Source organism: Carettochelys insculpta, chromosome 2 (assembly GCF_033958435.1).
Source record: "Carettochelys insculpta isolate YL-2023 chromosome 2, ASM3395843v1, whole genome shotgun sequence".
NCBI classification, from domain to species: Eukaryota; Metazoa; Chordata; order Testudines; family Carettochelyidae; genus Carettochelys; species Carettochelys insculpta.
This window is the reverse complement of record NC_134138.1, coordinates 33828781-33853710: the sequence shown is the minus strand read 5'-3', so window position 1 is coordinate 33853710 and position 24930 is coordinate 33828781. Positions and strand designations below refer to the sequence as shown.

Genomic DNA, 24930 nt, shown 5'->3' with positions numbered 1-24930 from the left:
TCATACTCCAGTTCTGTTACAAGGCCTTCACCCCTCTGAGCTATTGAATTCAGTATTTTTACTTTTTGGCTATTGCCTTATCTTGGATTCAGCAATAATTTATTCTTCTACTCTTAAAACTGCACACATTAGTGATAAACTGAAATCATTACTTCCGCAGTCCTTCAGGAAAGTCTTGGTTCGGTGGTAAATTCATGTCAAAATTCATATTAGTTGGTACTAGCACTGTATGGAGGATGGTAACTCCATCTTGTAGAAAATTTTGAAATTTCAAATTCTGACTTCATTCCATAATAGAACAAAATCCAAAAAATTTAAAATTCACCACAAAATATTTTAAATGCATCAGTCAAAGCATACTGACTTTTTAAACTATTTTAAAATATAATGCATTTTTAAAAGAGGAAATACAAAGCAAAAACATCGAGTTCTGAAACTATCAAATGAGGATATTTCAAAATTATTGGATTTTTTTGCCATCTGTTTTTCTCCAAACAATTTTTTTTGACAAAACTGACATGATTTTGTGAAGAATTTCAGTTTTAATGGGAACTGAATTTTCCGAAAGAAAATTCTTCTGTTTGGCTGTGTTTACACTTGCATTCCTCTTCTGAAAGAGGTATGCAAATGTGGGAAATTGAAAATGCAAATGAGGTGCAGATTTGCATATCTGGCACCTCATTTGCATATTCTTATTTCAAAATAGCTTCTTTTGAAAGAAGAAAACCAGTGTAGACACTGCTCTTTCGAAAGAATCCTTCTTCCCCATCTTCGAAAGAATCCTTCTTCCCTTTCCTTCGCTTTTCACTAACCCCCTAAATGTAAGCTTATTTCTTCTTCTGTCTCCTTGATGACCAGAGAAGTGTTAATTGGTCATTTCACTTGAATGACTCCTGGACATACATGTAAGCTCCATACGCTTAACAATCTGTTCTGTCTTGTATTTAACCCTGACCCTTAGAGGCCATTTCACTGGCCTAGTGAAGAACTCCGTTAATATTTGAAAGCTTGTTTCTCTGAACAGCAGAAGTTGGCCCAATAAAAAATATTAGTCTCTCTTCTGGACTAAGTCAATATTCTGTGAAAGTCTTCTGGACATGTAATGCATTATATTTTGACTAAACACTTCACACAAGTAAAATATAAAACTACTAAGCCTAGATTATTGGTGTCAGTAGCAGACATTTTAACATTGACTTCAATGGGAACAGATTTGTTTTCATTTATGAAGTTCATTTTATCTCTATTTAGGTACTTCATGAAAGAAAAGGTAATATGACCATTTCATAATTTGTCTCATCTTGAAAATCCATTATTGTCACTAAATAGAATTAAAATATTAATCAGAAATTTAGGACACATAACCAAAATGTTACTTTTACTTTCTGATCTGTTGTATTGCAACATGCATTACAATAAATCAATAATTGTGCCTACTCACCATACAGTTATGAAATCATATATTGGCTCTGTTTGAAGAACAGTAAAATTGATGTAGATTCCATTACCAGGGGGTACTCGTACAAGCCAAAAGCAGTCCTGAAAATTTGGGTACTCATCTGGGTATCCAGGAGAATATATGGTGCCATTCATTGCAGTTATATTTCCTCCACAGAGAGCTTAAAAGCAAACAAACAAACAAAGAAACAACAAAAAGCATGTTTATTTTTACAGCAGGAGTACTCAATAACCATTACATTATTTTTAGATGGTGGGACATATTTTTTTGCAGGGGGATACAGTCAGTGTGTGCATAGTTGTGGATGCAAAAGTTGAGTGAAATGGTGTAATGATCTTCTTCATTGTCATCCCATTTAAAGGCCAGGGACAAGTTAGACAGGGAGTGCAGGAATTACTCCACAGAGTGACTTTTAGGGTACCTACACAAAATGCATCAGTAGGTGATGCTGGACAGATAGAACAGGATTGGTGTGAGTGTGGAGAGACAGAAATGAAAGAAAACAAGCAATGCAGTACAAGAAGGAAAGCTATATTGCATTCCCTAAGTGTAGTTCTGGCTAAGTAAGCAAGAATTCTTCTTCCAGTTTTCTGATAAAATGTGCCTACACCCAACCCTCCTAAAAATGTTTAGTCATAGATACACATTACATAATAATGTCTAAGGCAGACTGCTGAACTCCTGATTTTTTCCCTCATTATTTTTCTATCTTTCCTTGTTTCTCTACAGACAACATCGAGTGATTATTGCATAGGATCCAAAGAAGGAACAATCAGGCCAAATCCTAGGAAGCAGAGGAAAAAAAAAACACTTAAATACACTTTATTCAGAGTAAATTTCCTGGACTATAGAGGGCTGAGGCAAAGAACCATTAGCCTAAAAACATGCTTAAGAGTCTTCATACCAGATGGCTGCATGCACACTACATTCCCCTTTTGGAAGGGGAATGCCAATGTGGCCAATTAGAAATGCAGATAAAGTGCTGCTTTACATATTGCATGCCTTATTTATATAATGGCAGCTACTCACTTTTCTGGAAGTGATATTTTTGGAAAAAAAAAAGAAGAAGTGTAGACAGGGTTCATTCAAAAGGAACCCCGCTTTCAAAAGCACCCTTCTGCCTCATAGATTTCAGTAAGAAGAGTTCTTTCAAAAACAGGGTTTGTTTTCGAATGAACCCCATATAGACTGCTTTGGTTTTTTTTCTGAAAACAGCACTTCCAGAATAGCAAGTGGCTGCTATTGTGCAAATGAGGCATGCAACATGTAAATCAGCACCTCATTTGCATTTCCAGTTGGCCACATTTGCATTGTATTTGTATGGTAGACATAGCCAATATGATCAGGCACAGGACAGTATGAAAGAATGTAGCACTATTGTCCTAAGGGGCCTGTTCTGAGTATGAGTTTCCTTTCTATTCCCTGTATATGCCCACATCATCATTAGTGGTGAAAAAGGGACTCTCACCATTCCCGCTGGCATTCAGAGCTCTATAGAGATCTATAGATAAACTATAGCCCAAGCAAGACACAGGGTGGACACATCTCATTTCTGCTGTTTTTACTTTTAATGTGTCCGCAGAAGCAAGCAAAGAATTTGTGATAATGAGTTAAGTATGCTAGCATGAAGAACAACAACCAAAATCTAGAAAGGATTTACCAGAACTAAATGTCTTAGAAAATTAGAATGTCAAAGAAATTTCAGTGAATTGTTTTTCTCCCTTTTAGATAAGGAAGGAAAAAATATTTGATAAATAAAAAGCTTTTGATGAGATCTGATTCAGGTTTGTTTATTTTTTTTGTCTGAGAAAAGCAGCCATTATTTCACAATTTATGCATATGTAGTATGCTAAAACTAATATATTTTATATTACGTCAAATACTGTTAAAATTTGCAATAGTGTTCTTCTCTCCGGTTAGGTACACAAAACAAAACAAAACAAAAAGGAACAAAAAAAAGAAAGAAAAACCAAAATACACTACCTTCATTTGCACGCTTTGCTGAAGTTTAATCTCAAATAAAAACAATGTAAGTAGAAAACACATAATTATAATACATAATTATAAGAAAATACAAAATGAAAAACAATTGTGACACAGCAAAATGTTGAATTTGTTTAATGAAGGTACTACTTCAAATGTTTGCACAGTAACCAACATATGAAATGCTTCTGAAAGTTGAGCCATACATCTCTAGCACATTAAATCATAACTACTGACAATGAGCGTGACCTATTGGAATCCATTTCTAATATAAACATAGGAAATTACAGACAACATCTGTAAAGAAGAGCACTAGACAGCTACATTTAACCAGCAAAAAGCTAGCACACAGGGACCATGCAGACAGAGACTGGGACTTCAACAACACAATCCCTTTTCAAAACTCTCTTTTCCTGCATTATCTTATTACCAAGTAGTCATTAAACCTCATCTGTATCACAAAGACCTAGCTGACTGACATTGGGTCTGGTGTTCTCAGCAAACTTTTTCAACACAGTGGCTGGTCTACACTACCCCCCTCCTTTGGGAACTTCAAAGTGCTTGCAGCTACACAGCATGCCAGTGCTTCGAAGTTTGCAACTTCAAAGTTGCTGCAGGGAGAATTAGCCTAATGCGGTGCAGCATATTCATTGCAGTGCTTCATTAGTATTCTCCACTCAGGCTGATTACCATGCCCTCTTTGAAGAAGGGGGCTACAGTAGACACAGCTACTGTGAGGGACCACAGCCCACAGCATACTACAGTAACCTTCTGTATGGCAAGTATGTGGGCAGTTGGGTCAGCTGATCCAGGTCCAGCCCAGGGACCCTAGATAGCTGCTACTGATGGAAGGCCAGTGGGTGATGTCCAGTGTGTTCTGCTGAAATGGACTAACAAAGCTACTCCTTTGAAACTTGCTTATGGAAGGATTTTCTGTTTATGTTTTCCCAGGGACTGAGGCTCATCCAGGATCAGCCTACAGCAGCAGGCTAATCCAGCACCTGGGGTTAATCAACCACGTGCAATCCATTAAGGCCCATGGAACTCTTTAAAAGTCTTCCCTGTGGTAAGGAACAGGAAGAAGAAAGGAGATGGACCAGAAAGGAGGAGAGAACTGCAGGGGAGACCCTGCAAGAGCAATGTGCAACAGCCAGTAAAAGGAACTGGGAAAACGTCTGGGGAAGTGGCCCAGGGATGAAGCTGGTGTACTTTGGCCTGAGGGAGACAGCCCCTCCATCAGTAGCAGTTACCTAGGGTCCCTGGGCTGGACCTGGATCGAGTGGGAGGAAAATGGGTTCCTCCCAGACCACTCCATACCCTCCAGGGCAGCTCACATGGGGCAGGAAGAGACCCAAAATCCACAGGGGACCTCCCTCATTTATGACTGTGCCGATGATGATGAGAAGGGCTCAGCAGGCTGTGCCCCGCTGCTGGTAAAAATGGGAGGTAGAGCAAAAGGGATGCAGTAAACCTCTGAGGCAATATTTTAACTTCCACAAAGTCCAGGACCCAGAGAGAGTTACTCAGGAATTTTTCACAAAAGAAATAGTCACAGAAAATCCTTTCATAAGCAAGTTTCAGAGGAGTAGCTTTGTTAGTCCATTTCAGCAGAACACACTGGAGATCACCTACTGGCCACCAGCTAAAGCATCTCCAGCACATCATCAAGGATCTACAACCTACCGTGGAAGACAATCCCTCAGTCTCACAGATCTTGGGAGGCAGGCCAGTTCTTACCTACAGACATCATCCCAACCTAAAACAAACACTCACCAGCAAGTGCATGCCATACAACAAAAACACTGACCCGCAAACCAAACCCTTAAAAAAAACCCTGTTGCTGACTCAAGCTACTTATCTATTCAAGTGACTCGCTTGTAGTCAGCTGCACCACCACAGGCTCCTTTATCTGAATATCTACTAATGTGGTAGGAATGCCCATGTAGCAAGTACGCTGCAGGCTGTCTCTACACAAAAGCTCTTCAATATCTGTGGACACTCAGTAACAGATTTGTAAGTTCCAATACTTCAGTGAAAAAGCTGCAGAAACAGACTTAAGCATGAAACTTCAGAGCTGAAATTCATAAATAAACTTGACACTATCAAAGTGGGTTTGAATAGAGACTGAGAGTGGCTAGCTCACTACAAAAGTAATTTTCAATCTTTTGTCATTCACATCTTCTCATCAACTATTGGGAATGGACCACATCCACCCTGACTGAATTGACTATGTTAGTACTAGCTATCTGCATAGTAATTTAACACTCTCATTTTTGCATATGTATATATACCTGCCCAAATGATGTTTACACTTTTCAGTCCACCCTACAGAGAGACAAAAAAATATTAAACAGTAAAGGCAGTCTGACTGAAAGAAGTGAAGTCAAGGGGAACATGGGATGATATATGTTTACATGGTACATACCTTCACATCTAGGGAGAGGATGGTTCCAATTACGACTGATTCCATGAAGACAAGTCAGTGCTGAATTTCCAATTAAGGTATACCCAGGAAAACATTCAAATGAAATTGTTTGTCCGACAGTAAAGTCACTTCCAATCACAAAACCATTACGGAATGGACGGGGGTCAGGACAGCTTTGCAACTGATAAGCTGAAATAAATAAATAAATAAATAAATAAATAAATTAAAATAGTCCTATTATGTAATATCAGTTCTAATCTGTGTTTTCATATTTTTGTATTAGAAGTCATATATTTTGGGTGACATAAGGCAAGTTCTTGATTCTCTTTCGAATTCCATCAAAGAAACAACAAAAAAGCCTTATAAAAAGAAGCATATATTAAAGTACCTGTCATTTAATCACTTCACACCACAGTCAAAATCAAAAGTATGTGCTCTGCAAAGGGAGAGTTATGGAGATATACCCAGGCCAGGGGTACAGAAAATGACCACACAGCATCACTTAGCACTTATAGATTCATACAGGGAGCAGACTCACTGCTAGAGGCCTTGAGGTGCTCAGTGACCTCTACTTTTTGCTAATATGTGCAAGCAAGCAACAGTATACCATATATTTGCATACTGTGGAGTGTATAGCCCCTTTACCTGTTCTAATGTGAGATATTCTTGCAAGAACTGCGGTTCTCTCCAGCTCCTATTGCGGAGAAGAGAGAGGAAATGCATATGCCTCTTATGCCCTTTCTGCATGAATCTCAGCAAAGTCAGTCCATCCTGGCTCTGTTTAGATGATTATGAATTCTTGTCTAATGTGTGTATATACGCTGAAAAAGAGCAGCTGACATGAAGGCTATTTATCTTCATCGTAACTCTTTTTTCCCAAGGAAAATCTCTAAGTATTAAAAATCTCAACATGACAGATATGAGTTTTAACATCACATATTTACAGGTGAAGCTATGTAGCCAGACAGAATCCCCCTGCTGTACTCCATCTTGCCCCTCTTAGGTGCCTCAGAGCACAAGGGACAAAGGAAACAGCACAGTCTTAGATGCCTAGGAGCACAGACAGGCTAATGTCAAGCACAGTCTTTGATGCCTCAGAGCATGGATGTGCTACCTCATCATGACCCTGGATGGAAGAACACAGATAAGAGGGCTAACAGGCCAGCCAGTGACCACAGGGTCTCAAACTGCCCTTGGCTGGTACTGATAATTGTCACGCCTACACATCGTCCCAGGAGAGGAATCTCTCGCCCGTATGAAAAGAATGTCCTGTCTTAATGATTTAGTTATCTCTATCTTACAAGTATAAATTAAGTTGCAACTCCTTGTAAGAACTGGCGTCACAAAGGCGAACCAGTACAATTGGCACCTTTAGATAAGGAAGAGTGTACATGACCCAAGAGGTATAAAGAAGGGTCTGGCAGCCCACTCTAACTGAGCTCCAATTACCTATACCTGCTGGTTAGGTAAGGTTATTGCCTCCCGAGGTCCCAGGGGACACCCTCCTCGTACTCTTCTTCCTGAGGGATTGAGTGAATGACGCTGGCTACACCGGAGTCAAAGGATGCGGGGGTGAGAATTATACCTGTAATGTACTTTTGTGCACATTTAACAGTAAGAGCTCTGTAGGCTGAGGCGTTTTGTCCTCAAATGTGTAACTTTCATTTGTAATCTAACTGGTATACCATGGCCGTGTCTACACGTGCCCCAAACTTCAAAATGGCCACACAAATGGCCATTTTGAAGTTTACTAATGAAGCGCTGAAATGCATATTCAGCGCTTCATGAGCATGGAGGCGGCCGCGGCACTGCGAAATCGACGTGCCTCTCCGCCGCGCTTCTAGTCCAGATGGGGCTCCTTTTCGAAAGGACCCTGGCTACTTCGAACTCCCCTTATTCCCATCAGCTCATGGGAATAAGGGGAACTTAGAAGTAGGCGGGGTCCTTTCGAAAAGGAGCCCCGTCTGGACGAGATGCACGGCGGCGAGGTGCGTCAATTTTGAAGTGCTGCGGCTGCCCGCATGCTAATGAAGCGCTGAATATGCATTTCAGCGCTTCATTAGTAAACTTCGAAATGGCCATTTGTGTGGCCATTTCGAAGTTTGGGGCACGTGTAGACGTAGCCCATATGTATCATCCTACTAGTAGTTAAGAAGATAGAGCAATAACCTTGTAACCATTAAGATTCTTATTTCTGCTTTAATAAATAGTAACCATTTAAGCTTTAGCCTGACTCCTTCCAGTTACTGTAACTCGGCTGAAAACAAACAAAGAACCTTAGCTGGTTTGGCTATATTAGCCTGGTCAATGGTAAGGTGCAGTAAAAGCTGAGTGCTGAGTCGTGTCACCTCCACGGGACAGACTCCTGGGGCACCCGTTAGCCACCCTGGCTGCCTGCTGCAAAGGGAAAGCCAGTCTTAGCAGTTAAAGACTTGGGTGGAATAAGCTCCCTGCACCAACCTTTGTGGCACCCGTCAGCCACACTGGCTGCCCGCTGCAAAGGGACTGCCTATCCTAGCAGTTAAAGACTCCAGTGAATCTCTGGGGCATCCGTCAGCCATCTTGGCTGCCCACTGTAAAGGGCCTGCTGGTCACAGCAGTTAAAGACTTGGATGTAATAAGGCTCACAGACCACTCATTACCTGGCCATCGGCTAACAAGCTAAGAAAGTATAAACCTGTTTCACAATCTGAGGCAGCCATTTCAAGAAGACATTGAATATCCAGAGTAATTCTTCCTGGTACTCTACAATTGTTTAGGAAGGAGGTGTTCCACTGAGTCTCAACAATCTGGAGACCATTGATTGGTGAGTACCAGTATTCTCTAAAATATTTAAAGCATTGAGAGCAGCCTTTCAGAATCCTTCATCACACATGTAGTGCCTGTTCCACAATATATTTAACAGGTGTACCTCTGGTTAATTAACACTAATAATCTACCCTTATGTAGCATTTTGTCATGTGTAGATCTGAAAGCATTCCTTTGCAAATGAAATACACTTTGTATATATGATGCTAAAAGCGAGAGAGGGAGGTATAGCTCAGTGGTTTGCACATTAGCTGGCTAACCTCAGGGTTGTGAGCTCCATCCTTGAAGAGGGCCTTTTAGGCATGTGAGGCAAATAGATTTAAAAAAAAAGGGGATAGTTCTTGTTGCCCCAAAGAGGGCAGGAGACTGGACTCAATGACCTCCCAAGGTCCTTTCCAGCTCTATGAGATGTGTTCCTTCGTATATATTTATTTTTTAAATCCAGATTCCCAAAGAAACCAAGTAGAAATCACCTAAACATAAAATTAGGAACATGTTAGAAGAGCCTCCAAGATTTGGGCCATGAATCTGATACTTGTCATTCTAACATTTCAATGTTTTCTAAGATGCTACACACGAGGGTGGTTTCTATAATAACATGGTTAATTCAGATTAGTCTTATTCCTTTCCAGCGCAGAACGTAGCCAGATCATGCATCTCACATAAGCCACTGTATAAAAATGGTGGCTGGTTTTAAAAATGTAGGCCTTTTCCTTTGAACCAGAGTGCTGATCCATCAACAACTATTATTCAAGATGTTCAGGGAAGTATTTTTGATCTGAGTACCACAAACATCTGACTGACAGACCCTGGGACTGGACAACAAAGGGTGTGGCTATCTCAATTAATTGTCCTTTTCTGTTCATTCCCTCTGAAGTGTCTGGCACCAGCCATTGCCAGAAGACAGGATACTAGGCTAGATGAACCACTGGTCAGACCCATTGTGGCCATTCTTATGTTCTTCTGCTTCTTTCTTGGGGAGCTGGAAAGACAACATGGAAGATTTTGCCTTCTGTGCAGCTGATATGGAACAGATATGGAATGGGGGTTCAGGTATGATGTTGCACTTCATTATGTGAGCCAGGGGAGGTGATTAGCCTGGGTGTTCTGTAGGGAAGGAATGCAGTGCTCAGATAAAATGTATTTGTAAAAAAGATTTACATGTGGTACTGTTTAAAAGAGCAGAAACAATGGGAGTATAGGACTCCTATCTCTAGTACAACAGGGAGACAACCCTTTTTACTTTCTTATTCCCCTCCCCCCGCCACAACTCTCATTCAATGGAGGAGAGGGTAAGAGGTGTGGGAGGGTCCCAGCAATGTGTTGACTGATGACAAAGATGAATGAAAGGGTCTATCCTCTCATGGTTTATATAAATGTTTGTATAATTACCAACACTATGCACTATTATTCACTATGTACTCGCCAATATTTATCAATAAAGCTCTTGGATGATTAAACAACATCCAGAGTTTCCTTCTTTCTGGCATAGCCAGACAAGCTACGTCTACACGTGAAGCCTACATCGAAGTAGCTTATTTCGATATAGCGACATCAAAATAGGCTATTTCGATGAATAACGTCTACACGTCCTCCAGGGCTGGCAACGTCGATGTTCAACATCGACGTTGTGCAGCACCACATCGAAATAGGCGCAGCGAGGGAACGTCTACATGCCAAAGTAGCACACATCGAAATAAGGGTGCCAGGCACAGCTGCAGACAGGGTCACAGGGCGGACTCAACAGCAAGCCGCTCCCTTAAAGGGCCCCTCCCAGACACACTTGCACTAAACAACACAAGATCCACAGAGCCGACAACTGGTTGCAGACCCTGTGCATGCAGCATGGATCCCCAGCTGCAGCAGCAGCAGCCAGAAGCCCTGGGCTAAGGGCTGCTGCACACGGTGACCATAGAGCCCCGCAGGGGCTGGAGAGAGAGCGTCTCTCAACCCCTCAGCTGATGGCCACCATGGCGGACCCCGCTATTTCGATGGTGCGGGACGCGGATCGTCTACACGTGCCCTACTTCGACGTTCAACTTCGACGTAGGGCGCTATTCCCATCCCCTTATGGGGTTAGCGGCTTCGACGTCTCATTGCCTAACATCGATGTTAACATCGAAATAGCTCCCAACACGTGTAGCTGTGACGGGCGCTATTTTGAAGTTAGTGCCGCTACTTCGAAGTAGCGTGCACGTGCAGACACGGCTAGAATGATATTAAGTTCCACTGTAGTGCTAAATATGCTATAAGTTACTTCCAAAAGTGTAGGAATATTATTGACAATGGTGCTGTCCACTTCCAACATAGGTAATTACAGTAAAAGCCCGGTTATCAGGTTTTCAGATAACTGGCACATTTGGTTAACCAGAATGCACAGCTGGGGCTGCCAGCCATGGGTTTGTGTCCCAGCCAGGGCCAGTTGCCATGGGGCCAGCTAATCACTTCCTGGCTGTGTCGGGGGAAGTACCGAATGCGGCCAGCTGCCAGGCCCAGCTCTAATAACCAGAGCATTTATTATCCCAGCTTGCCGGATAATAAAACTTGCACTGTATTTGTTTTCATACATTCTCACTGCATTTTAAATGAATAAAGTACTTATCTTCATTTTCATTCCTACACTGTTATTTCCTCCGAACTGTTAACTAGCCTCTGCATTGCACCACAGTGTCACATTTATTGAACTGTATATAATAGTTGGGGTTTGAATCATGCACAAATCTTTTCAAGAATAACCCTTCATATTTATTTTTTCACAATGAAAATATAGCCTCTAACAACCATCTTGTTCACACACAAAGGTATCAAACTCCTTACCTTGGTATATAATATGAAACCCTTGTTTGTTCTGTGAGTAGTCACTGTGAAAATATAAGCTGGTTTCATGAGTTGTACTAAACAATGAAGCCGGTAACTGAGGACCACTAAGTCTCCCAATAACAGAACTAGTTTCCGTAGATCCACTTCTTACTTCTAAGTAATCATGTATTGTTTCAGTTGAGAAATTTACAAATTGCAAATGCACACCTGAAAAACAATATGGACAAACAAAAGCATTTGGTATCCAATGAATAAAAATCAGTTTTGATAGATAGATAGATAGATAGATAGATAGATAGATAGATAGACAGACATTAGAAAATCATGTATTGGTGGTATTATGCAATTATAGTTATACTGCATGATGCCATATTTCTTACTCAGTACAAAAAAGCCTTGCTGCTTAGTACAGAAGTTACAAAACCTAATGTCCTAACAAGAAAAAAAGAATATTGATGTTGAAAGTGCTGTCTGTCAAAAGACATATGAACCAAGACCCAGATCTCTGAGCTCAAAAAAGTAGCTACGGTATGTTTTGCAAAACTAAGGATGTTATTTCTAATATCTTTGACAAATGTGACTCACTGTAATTACACTCTAATAATCTCAATTGTATCTTTTATTTCAGTTTTATTCCAGCCAAGAAAAATACGCATTTCACTGGTAGATAAAGTGATTTCTAAATAATATACTTCCAAATGCTTCATTTTAAGAGGGGGAACTATTTCTAAATCAATAAGTAACATATCCATAATTTATGTCTTTTATAAAAGGGAGTAATCTAACATTATGAGATATATTTTTCAGTGCTTCACCCCAGAAATTAGAAATGCAGTTCTTATACTTAATTGCCCACACACTGTGCTGAAGGACACTCTTGTAAATAATGAGACATTTCTGTATCTTTGATTCAATAAGGAACACAAAAGAGTTTTTGAGATGAGATGCAGATGATCTATCCCATCCAAATGATTTGTTACAATTATTAGGAGACAACAGGAGAAGGAACGGCTCAACCAAACAGAGGATACTAGAACCATTAAGTATTTTTCCTTTTTATATTGTTCTGAATAAGGTACAATAAAACAGGATTTCCATTTTGTCTGAAGTGTTTTAATGGCACATTACAGTGGTAATGTTGTGCTCTAATTACAAAGATGACCGAGCTCCTTTTGTGGTTTTGGCAAAGACAACCACCACGTTTTTATATAATATTCAATTAAGACATCTAATGTCAATATAATTATTGAATAGTCATTGATAATTTTGTAACTACCTAAATCTTAATAATTAAATGCTGTTTGTCGCTAATCTCTAGAAATTTCTTTGGTATACATTGGAAGCTTTAGGAATAGTTTTGTGAGTCATATAATATTTTAATTCTAAAAGAACTGGTTAAGTACATGATTTAATTGCAATGACTTCAGCCTCTGTTTGCTCTAAGATATTTGAAGGTGGTAATTATATTTTGAAGAAAATCTCATAGCCACATATAGACTTCTTCCCTTATATATTTGTTTACCCCTTCTTTGGATATGCCATCCTTCCGAGTTTACGTTAACATGATTATCATAACAACATAACCTTTCCTTCCCCTTTTCTAAAATAACGTCTATTTCACATATTTTCCTACTGGCAAAAACACTTTCCATCAATACATTTACGCTCACAAAAATCCCCTTTCTCCTATGCAATACAACTAGCCTTTGTTCAAATCATGCTCCTCTCTTGTTCTGTAACATTTCTAGAGTTAATCATTTATTTCAGTCCACAGCCCTAAAACTCCAAGGCTGTGTCTACACTAGCTCCCAACTTCAAAGGGAGGATGGTAAGTAGGGTGTTGGGAGACTATTAATGAAGTGCTGTGGTACATATGCAGCACTTCATTAAGCTAATTCTCCCCCGTGGCAACTTCCAAATGTTAAACTTCGAAATGCTGGCTTGTGTGTAACCGCGGCTCACCTGTGGGTACTTTGAAGTGCCCAGGGTACTTTGAAGTCCCTTTACACCTCAAAATTGTACCCATGGGTGAGCTGTGGCTAGATGCAAGCCAGCACTTTGAAGTTGCTGCGGGGGAGAATTGTCTTAATGAAGTGCTGCATATACACCGCAGCACTTCATTAATAATCTCCCGACACCCTACTTACCATGCTCCCTTTGAAGTTGGGAGCTAGTGTAGACACAGCCCAAATGACCCATAATCATGGATGAATGCCTGATAAATGAAGTTTCTTCCCCTTTAGCCTCCTTGATTCTCACATTCTCTGTCTACCCGTATAATCCAGGCAAACAGCAGTTCTGAAATCCTCTTTCCTGCCTGTCACCCAAATCACAATGCCCTATGTTTTAATCACTCTATTTCTGCCCTCTTGAGGTTCAAACTTTCCTTGCCATATCCTTCAAGTCTTTTTGAAACCATTCCCTTTCTACTTATTCACTCATATTAAAACTCTGTCATTGCTCCATTCTGACTAAATATCCTGTTTGTCTGATTGCTTCATTACAGTCTTTATGTTGTTTGATTAGACCTTTATATTTTAGCAAACCTGCCATTAATTGACACATAAGTTTATTAAGCTCTTCTGACTTAGGCATAGAATGGTACAACAAACATTAAAAAAAAAAAGAATCAGGCCCAAAATCTCAGACAGGATAGCGCAAAATGAATGAAAAATTCATCTAAACCAATCACAAATCAATCATGACTAGACAGTCACATTTAGGAAATACCCTTATACACAAAGTACTTAATCAGTCGCTTATGTTATGTTGAATGGAAAGGTTGCTGTAGTTAAAAGTAGTATCTGCTTATGTAATTTAAAAACTGAGACATAACACATAACACATATGTGTAATACATAAGTAGCACCCATGGTTCGGCACTTCGTTTTGAGTGCTTGACTTTCCAATCTTGGGTGTGTGTTTCAGTGTAAGTAACTGTAAATATACTAATTATAAGCTATTGATAAACAGCACACCAACTATATTTTAAAGGTGAAATGGCTCTTACTCATTGCAGTAGTGCCTCAACTTAAGTGAGGTTTGCGTTTCCAAGCACCCTTGCATAACTCCAATTTTGCGTAAGTCGGGGGGTGGCTTTTTTCCCCCAGTGGAACGCATGTTCTGCAGCTGGGAAAGCAGGGGGAGCACCTGGAGCTCCTTTTGAAAAGTGAGTCCTGGGGTTGGGGGGCAGTTGGGGATGGTTGAGACTGGCGGTGAGTTGGGGCTGTGGGAGGGGTCAGGGGGTTAAGCCTGGGGTGGTTTAGCACTGAAGGTGAGAGCGGGGGGTAGAGTTGAGCCAGGGCCACGAGTGGGAGTGGCGGAATGGGTGCCAGAGGAATTGAACCAGGGCAGGAGGGTTGAGCCACAGCCAAGACACAGCCATTTGTGTGGGTGAGCCAGAGCCACATGGGTGGGGTGGGGGATTGAGCAGGGAGCCATGATCAGGTGGTGAGCTGGACTGCAGGGGGTTGGCAGAGAAAGGAGGAAAATTCCTTTTTCTGACCAGAAGTCCATAATTTACTGCATAATTAAATTATATCCATTTAACATCAACTTTTGCAGATCCACTCTGAGAAGTAAAAGGTTGCGGCCACACACACAGATGACATATGTGCCACAGCGTGTGAGTTCTGCAACACTGAAGATAAGTGCAGAAAGTGTACCAGAGAATTAATTTAGTGCTAAACATTTCCAGGCTCTTTTTAAATTCCATACTGTTTTGTTTCTAGATTTTTTATTAGCATTTTGTGTACTTTGGGCATAAAATAACGGACACACAATAAATATAAAATGACCATAAGGATGAGGTAAATTAGGAAACTAGTTGTATATTTAAAAGCAAACACAACCAAGTGATAGTGTGGAAATTTTATCATTGTTTTCTTTATGTACAGTACCTCTATAACCTAATTCTGTTTTATGACACTTTTAATCTTTAAAATGTATTTTAAATTCACTCGCAGAAATCTGGGGGACAATATAAATATTTAATATTTAATTCCTGAATATTTTAAAGCAATAAACACGAGTGACAGGGTAATTCTTGAAAAAGACACATACCAAAGCCAATAGGCAGCTTTATTGTCCAAGTGCAATCTAAACTGCTCGGATAGTTTCCAGGAAACCCAGGGCTCAGAATCACTCCGCTGAAGTCAAACATAGCACCACCACATTGTGCTGCAAAATGATGGAGATATTTGAAGGTGGTAATTATAGCTAAGATAAAACCAAAGCATGCTATTTAGACATTTTGTGACCTCAGTAACATCCACTTGAAAGAAAAGAAAATAAAAGGAAAGAAAAAAGAAAACCCTCCTTTCTATATTATATTTCTATAAATTATTTACAAATACTGTATAGGATACACTTGGACCTGATAACTATCTTAAATTGAGGGTGGGGGGGGACCATTGAAATTGTCATGAATGCAGATTATAATGTATCATTACTCCGCATGTATGTATCAGTATTCTGAGCAGGAGAATGGTAAAATTCAGCTCTCAATCCAGCTGACTCTACTCCTGTGAAATTAACAGGTTTGTATAAGTGTATCTGAGGCCTCAGATGCTGACATGAACAAGGATCCTGCCCTCTGAATGGTTCAGAAAGCATTTTTAATACAGTATTTCAGTGCACTGCCTCATAAAAAATGAAGCAGATACAATATACAGAGTAAAGAAACAGTAAAATATGCAAACTCACATATAGGAAACTACAGAGAAATCTGTTCCTTGGAGACAGATGTCTTAAGAGTTACTGAATGAAATCATTTTAATATTTATTGACGTTGCAATGCTAGATTTGCTATATATATATAGATCAGGATAATAAATAGGATAAATGCTACTTTTAAGGATAAATTAAATTTTGTCCTGTTAGCTGTAGCTATATCTCTTTAAGATACCGTTTAAACTACTGGTGGGCAATGTAAGGCCTGAGGGCTACACATGGCACATCAGTGTAATCTAGTGGCAGTCCATAAGACATTTTGTTGACAACAACCGTATGCAGTCATGCCTCTCCTCTGCCCCCCCACCTCCTGCACAGCTCCCAATGGGTGCAGTTCACCAATCCTAGCCAATGTGGCCTGCCACTTCCTGCAGCTCCCGTTAGCCAAGAACATATTAAAATGCAATGTCAGTTTTAAAGAGGAATGAATTCTGTTTCAGTCTTTACCAACAGGTGCCACAAAAGTATGAGCAACACTGTGGAAAGTTTGAAGACACCCTAGTGTAGAAACTTCATGTACATGTGTAACAATGAGCACAGTGATTCTCATTTATCATCGGAGGACAGACATACATTATTTTAGAACCAACAAAAGTGAAAAAAGTAATTACCATTTCTTCCTTATAGTTTTCTACAGAACTCAACAGTGTCATTTCTATGAGATACTTTACCTCTGTCTAAAGTGATCAGTGAAAAACTTGATAAGCCTTCTGCCCTTTTCCTTTCAATGGTAAAGAAGACATATTTCTTCCTTTCCTCTGAATATTTGATTATTGTGGGCAAAGAGGAGATTTTTGCAGTGCACTCTGGCATATCACAGGTCTGATCTCCTTTAGATGCTTATTTCATAATCAAACCCCACTGACTGAGAATGCTTTATCTGTGGTTCTTGCATAATTTTCAGTCTGGGAAACTGAAGAAACAAATATTTTCTACAATGAACATACCTAAACATATTGGAATAGGGTAATTCCATCTTCTTACTGGTCCAGGCATGCAGGTGATATGTGAATGTCCCTACAGTGAAAACACAAGCCATATTAATTAAATTCATAAGCACAGTGCACTACTATTTTATAGTCATAGCAAAAGCAGTGATAATCCTTGGTAACATCAATAGCAATAAAAAGAAAGATCTTGTAAAATGTTTAACTCTATTCCTATTTGGTAGTTTTTACATGACTAGACCACATTAGATTATTTGTGTGACCATCTCCCCCATTAACAAAATTGGCCCATGGTTTGTAATTTTATTGCTGGTACTAAGAATACAAGCTTGAATTCTGTGATGTTAGCTATAATGTTTTGATGAGCTGACCCATTCTCTAAAGGTTAGAAACTCAAGACCCAAACGCAAGGAAAGCAGTTCAGCATTGTTTAATTATTAGTATATTCCTATATCGATGCTTTAGTAAATCTGGAAAAGATATTTAGAAGTGTTGTGTTTTTAAATATAGGTCAAGAAAGATACACTCTAAGGCTATGTTTAAATTGTGGAGAACTGGGGCTAAACATATGCAAATTGTGAACTGACTTGTGTGTCTTTTGCAGACAGTTCTGTCTGGAGAGGCTTTTTCAAAATTTTGCCCATCCATATGGGGCAAAATGTCAGAAAAAAAAATTCTCTATCGAGACATCCTTCCTTCCTCATGGAATGAGGTGTACAGGGATACTGCCAGAATGCTCCCAACTGGCAGATCCCTGATGACAGATATGCAGTCTGGACATGCACTCTGTTGGCAGTTTTGTTGACAGAAGTATTTAGTCTAGACGTAGTCCAAATGGTTAAGCTACCCCTCAAAGAAAAAAAAAAGTCCTAATTGTTTTCCGCATTCAGAAATTAAAAGAGAGTTACAGTACTGTAATCTCTAAAAAGCAGTGTCCCTTACAATGTAAGTGTTCTAAAGTGGTTCTTTTAATATATCAAGACAATCCAAATCAAAATGGTTCCAAGACACATTAGGAGGCAGTAAATGTCTGGCTGAGCGTCTCTTATGTAATTGTGAATATCTGGAATGTGGTACCAAAGAGAAAATTTGAATAAAGTTAATGCACCTGAGTTCTGCTGGAAAATTAAGTGTATGATCTTGTTTGATTTATTCATAAAACTTTGATTTGGAATGAGCTGCTTTTATTTTTAAATCTGTATTTCAGTTCAAAGCAAAGAAACTGGAGGAACTGAGTATTTGTAAAACCCACGCAGAATTCAGCTGATTTTTAAATTAGCATGCTGACAACTCATCTTCCCTTCTAGTAAAGGAAGAAAACATTTCCTTCTTCCGTCCAACTGTTTGTTTTCAGCTCAGCATTGACACAAATTCAAAATGACAATATCATATTGGATGTAATGGCAAAACAGTTCAAAGGGATATTTTTATAAGTGACTGTATGGTCTATACCATTAATTATTATATTTGGTTTATTTGCATGTTCATTGCGACTCATCTATTCACACACCAGTATTTTTGTATAAAATAAAGCAAAAGTGAAAAGGCACAGAAATAATTGTTGGGTTTCTCCTTAATGGTGACTTCCTGCAATCATACCTATTCTGCCTTCCTATACAAGGCAAAATAAGGAACGAACTGACACCTTCAGAAAGTCAAAGTCAAAGCTGCAAGGAAAGCAGTAGGTGAAACAACTAATTTTACAATGTGTTGAGGTCACAATTTTAAGATGATCCAGCAGCTTTGGGAATAATGGTGGGGAATGAGGACAAAAGCTCCAAACCCAGCAGCTTGCAGAACTGAGTGACAATGAAAAAGGGATATAATGGAAAAACGGGGAAACAAACATTCCTGGTACAAAAGCTCTGTCCCCCTGAGCGCACACACTTTCTTATTGCTGTCATTCATGCTCCCTCCTCTCACTAAGCAGAGGGAGGAAGGAACTCCACAGCAACCATTTACTTAACCAAACAAGACAGTGTCACAATTTAAGTCTTTAAAATTTATAGATACAGTAAACTCTTTCATTCCTGGCATGTGGCGTGAAGACATTTTCAATGTGGAATGGATGTAGCGCTTGGACTTAAAATATTAAAAAAGTGAAAACCAGATTTTCAAACTGTAAAATTGACTTACCTGAAGAGAATATCCTTGATCACAGTGGAAGGATACCACATCTCCAACCATGTATCTATCACCGATTTTAATTCCATTGCTAGGAATTTGTGGTTCGGGGCAAGAGTCCAAACCTATAGCTGTGAAAAGTTGAAAAGGTTAGGTTCATCTATTTTGGTTATAGACTGTGTTGCATAGTGACCAATGCTACACATTGGCAACTGCTAGTGGTGTGCTAGGTGGCACTCAGATGCCTCCTAGAGTTAAGTGGTAAAATCTGCCAATCTGTTTGTATACAGCTTTCAGAGATGACTTATTCTTGAAGCTCATAAAAAAGTACTTCTGAAAACAAAAATGTTTTGCTTTTGAAGTGAACCAGGTTGCATAAAATGAGATGTGTTATAAAAACTCATATACAGGAGGAACTTTCTATACAATTTCTTGCCCCATTCCTCTAGTATATATAGCCTTTGTGTCATGTTAAGAATTTTCCCCATTCGGCTCATAATACAACAGCACTTTTTTTAACATAATCATGGCATCTACAGTAGGACATAGCAGAAAAATATGGGTGTTTTAAGATTTAAAGATTTAAGATCGCAACAACTTCTCAATGAGGGACTGCAAAGACTGCAACTGTTTGAAGAAAAGACAAATAAGAATAGATACGCTGAACACTAGTATTAACATTTCAGCTGAGCCTACACCACAGAGTTCTGTCAACAGAACAGGTCTTCTGTGGACAAAACTAGGAAGCATCTACACTACAAATGAGTTCTGTCAAGAATCTGTCAACAGAATGTGGCAGTTTTCCCAGCAAAGTTCTGTCTTGACCATACAATTCTGTTGCAGACCTTCCAGTTAGCTGGGCAGTCTGTCTGCTCTCTGTTGATAGAAAGCGTTGACAGGGGGAGCCTGTATTAGGTGTGGACGTGTTCTGTCAGGAAATATCTGTCGACAGTGATTTCTGTTGACAGAATTCTGTAGTGTAGACACAAATGTCCAGAACAGACTAAGAGAAAGGACGTTTGATGAGGTCTGATATTTGATGGTGATACTATCTGCAGGGAGTGTGTGTGCAGGGGGCAATGGACTCTAAAGACCTTCTTCATCACATCAGTCCAGCAAAGAATTAAGTAGGTTATTAAAATTAAGCAGGATAAATTTTAGTGATTACTAGCAGGTTTAATGTCAGGTCTACAATAAAATGCTTCACTACAATAGGGCAATTAAGCATATGCTTTTGGATCTATATGCTAAGGGGGGGTGGGATTTTGTGTGATTTCCTTCTGAGAATATTGGTGTCACTGGCATTTGTATGTCAGAAAACTTAGTAATGTGACGGATTCCTTCATCTGGAATTTTTAGAGAATGTTTTTTCACTTTCAAAATGCATTTATACAGTATATGAAAACTGAAAGCGGATAAATTTCTCGGTAACTTACACATATGTTATATAAAATGAGTGCTTCATGAGACATATTTTGGCATATCACTAGGAAATCTAATTAGCCTAATGCAACAGCATCAGTGTTAGATAATTTTTATTGATAACATCAAAACACAAACACTAAAATCCATCTTAAATGCCCACTATTTAGGAAGTAAGATGATGATTTTTAATACAGAATTGAGACTGGATCCTTGTGCTAAACAGAAAGCTGCAGCATATAACTTTTTAATTACACTTATATTTCTAAATAAAAATGAGCTTGGAGAATGATTATCCATGCAATACTGAAACCAAAGACAACAGGAATGCAAGCTTTTCACTGCACAAACATACCTCAAACCTAAGCTGGATAGACCACTTCAACCATATATTCAAAATATTTTGCTCCTTACTGAGACTACCAACAGTAATAATCACAATGGCTGTTTTGTACTGAAGACATCTGATCAGTAGGAACTGGATATAACCAATATAGGCACTCAGTCACATCACTGATGGAAACTACTTCCAATACTATTAACTTAGGCAATATACTACTTGAGGACAAATGACCTGTTATGGTCCCTGTGGAATTTATACTCATTACTTGGTTGGTGAAATCTAACTATGGAGCTCACAACTAAGTATAGAGCTCACAACTAGTTTTCCTTGCTTCTTAACAGTTTGTCTTGAGGCTGGTATTCCTGCTCATGAGCCACTCCAGACAATGAGGCATGAATACTAGACTTAAAGAACACATGCATAATAATGAAACTTTAGAAACTGGTTTTTATTTTACAACTTTATTTACTGTTCTGATATAGTAATGAGTCAACTGGAAACGTGTTCTCATTATTTGGGTTTGAGTTTTTGTTACTGAATTATAGACATTACAGGTGATTCTGAGACAGAAAAGATCAATAAGTTTACTGGTCCACTACTGAAAATTCCACAAGACAAATATTCCTCTCCTATCAGGTCACCTGGGCTGGGTCTACACTTGCCCCAACTTTGAAGGGGGCATGGTAATCAGGGTGATGGGAGATAACTAATAAAGTGCTGTGGCAAATATGCAACATTTCTTTAGGCTAATTCTCCCCCACGGCACCTTCGAAGTGCCCATGCTACTTCCAAGTGTTTTCACTCCTCAAAATTTTGACATGTCAAAGTTGCTGCAGGGGAGAATTAGCCTTATGAAGCAACGAAGGGTCCTGTGGCACCTTATAGACTAACAGAAAAGTTTAGAGCATGAGCTTTCGTGAGTTAACTCACTTCTTCAGAGATTCTGAAGAAGTGAGTTAACTCACGAAAGCTCATGCTCTAAACTTTTCTGTTAGTCTATAAGGTGCCACAGGACCCTTCGTTGCTGCTACAGATCCAGACTAACACGGCTACCCCTCTGATAGCCTTATGAAGTGCTGCATATTCACCCATCACCCTGATTAACATGCCCTTTCGAAGTTGGGGAAAGTGTAGACAAGCCCCTGGTGTATTTTTCCTCCAGTATAACCTTTACTATTGTTTTGTCTGTCTAATTTTAATTCCAGGAGACAGCAAATGTCTTCATGTTAAATAAGGCATAACACCTAGAATATGCCATCTCCCTAGTATCCTGGAAAAGTTGTCTTCTGGTATAGATCTCCTTACCTCCAGAAAACCAAAGTGAATCAATGAGATCTGATCGATACACTTTTTATTTTGTTTTAAAGACCTTCAGTAAGCTATACTAATACCCACACACCTACCACCATCTGTTGCCCATGCCATCCTCCAACCCCAACCCCATGCCCTCCCACAACCTCTGTACACATCAACACTATTATACATTCTGAGAAGGAAACTTTCAGTCCACTGAAGGCCATTTATTAAGAATTACTGATAAAACCCATTCATGTATAAAAATTACTGATAAAAATTATGTATCTGTACAAATTGATTTCAAACTATTTAAACATACCACTAGTAAAAGAGCAACTGTTAGACATGCTGATGTTAAGGAATGGATAAAAGAAAAAAAGTAGTAGTAGTAGTAATAGTAGCAGTGCAGCAGCAACATAACTGGTCACACATAAGACATTTTTAATCAAACTCAAATATTTCCTGCTACCATATGGCTGGGTCTATGCTTGCCTTCAACTTTGAAGGGGGCATGGTAATCAGGGTGATGGGAGATTACTAATGAAGTGCTGCAGTGAATATGCAGCACGTCATTAGGCTAATTCTCCCGAGGCAACTTCGAAGTGTCAAACTTCCAAGTGTCGGCATGTGTGTAGCTGTGGGCACGTCGAAGTTTGACACTTCAAAATTGCCGTGGGGGAGAATTAGCCTACTGAAGTGCTGCATATTTACCACAGCACTTCATTTGTTATCTTCTATCACCCTGATTACCATGCCCCCCTTGAAGCTGGGGGCAAATCTAGACAAGCCCCATGTTTAGCAGTAACATTCCTTCTGGAATACAAATCTCTTGAAGGGATTTTGATACTAGATTAGCAAACATAATAAAAATAAGAAGAAGAATAAAAACCTTCTATGTTTAAAAAAGTCCACTTTTTGGTTAAATATTAGACACAAAAACTTTCTTTTTGATTGTCAAATCAGTGTTCAAGCTGAAAATTTCTTTGCAGGCACACACACAAGGTACCTATGAAGCCAGAGTCACAAACACTCACTCAAAATAATAATGAGTAGGTTCAGAAATACAATGTACACCGTTAACAGCTTAAAACATGGAGGCAGAAAGGATATTTTATGTTCTTTCACTTAATAAAAAGACAGTTTGTAAATAAGTAGTTTATCAAAAGGCCCACTGGTGTTCCTTACATAGAATCCCTAAAATATGAAGCAAATGATGAGAGAATTGAAAAGAACTGATTATGCGATATTAGTTTCTTGAACTATTAAAAATTTCTGCTTGCACAAATCATGCACAGAATTTAAGTGCACCCTTATTGAATAAAAAGGCAATATATCGTATGCTACACAAATCTGAAAAGCAAATGAACTCTAACAATTAAAACTCAATAGCCCAAATCTCTCATTATTCAGCACAGGCAAATTATCGCTCCCTCCAAAATAACAAAAAGGACAATAAGCTCAATACAGAGGGGAAATTTCTTTGAAAAATTAACCAAATGACATGTTTCAATAGAACAGTTTTGAGCTGAATAATTCAATGAAAGCCTGAAGTGGCTGATAACTACGCACAACTTCCTTATGTGGCTTTTCAAGGCATCACAGTTTCATGAATGCCTGGGTTACATTTCTTATTTATGTTATATAACTCAAAATTGTATTTAAGATCCATAAGCAAAACTATTTAAAATAATCTCAGGTAATATGAAATATTCAAAAGTGAGAAAATGTAAAAGTTAACACTATATGTATAATTTTAACTATTACTCAAATTACATAATATAATATCAAACATTTAAAGCATGCGAGATACATACAGATAGCATAGGGCTTATCTACACTTGCCCCCAACTTTGAAGGGGGCACGGTAATCAGGGTGATAGGGGATTACTAATGAAGTGCTGGGGTGAATATGCAGCACTTCATTAGGTTAATTCTCCCCTGCGGCAACTTTGAAGTGACAAACTTCAAAGTACCAGCATGCCATGTAGCTGCAGGCACTTCAAAATTTTGGGGAGTAAAGGCACTTTAAAGTAGCATAGACACTTCAAAGTCCCTGAGGCTACACACATGCCCTGGGGAAGAATTAGCCTAATGAAGTGCTGCATATTCGCCGCAGCACTTCATTAATAATCTCCTATCACCCTGATTAACATGCCCCCTTCAAAGTTGGGGGCAAGTGTAGATAAGCCCATACAGTAATACAGTGTACTTTTCTGTATAGATTATAAATATAAATATTCATTTACATGAAGGGTACAGGTACACTGTGTGTATGCAATATAAGGCAAAATCCTAGCACCATTGACTTTAAAGGGGCCAGAATTTGAAATAGTATAAATTAAGAATAACAGTGGAAATTGCTGGAGAATGGCCATATAACATCAAAGCAAAATTATCTTTATAATCCATCTCTCTACAATTGCAACAACTTATGTCTATGTTAAAATGAAATGAAATGAAATGAAGTTGTACAGTACATGGCTAATGACTGATTGAAATGTGTATCTTCATCAGAAAATACATTCTCATAGGAAACACTGAAATAAAAGTTATACTGGAACATTGTGCAGTG

At 39.0% G+C, this 24930-nt stretch overlaps 1 protein-coding gene across 3 annotated transcripts in view; it reads right to left on the bottom strand.

Annotated features, from left to right (window-relative positions):
* CSMD3 (CUB and Sushi multiple domains 3) overlaps window positions 1-24930 on the bottom strand; it is a 1166921-nt gene that overhangs the window by 167164 nt on the left and 974827 nt on the right. For all 3 annotated transcript variants that reach the window (XM_074985642.1, XM_074985643.1, XM_074985644.1), the window contains 6 exons: window positions 19310-19428; window positions 17174-17243; window positions 15558-15674; window positions 11493-11702; window positions 5868-6056; window positions 1442-1619 (listed from right to left, as the gene is read on the bottom strand). In XM_074985642.1, coding sequence (XP_074841743.1) covers window positions 1442-1619; window positions 5868-6056; window positions 11493-11702; window positions 15558-15674; window positions 17174-17243; window positions 19310-19428 — 883 coding nt within the window. The remainder of the gene's footprint in view (window positions 1-1441; window positions 1620-5867; window positions 6057-11492; window positions 11703-15557; window positions 15675-17173; window positions 17244-19309; window positions 19429-24930) is intronic.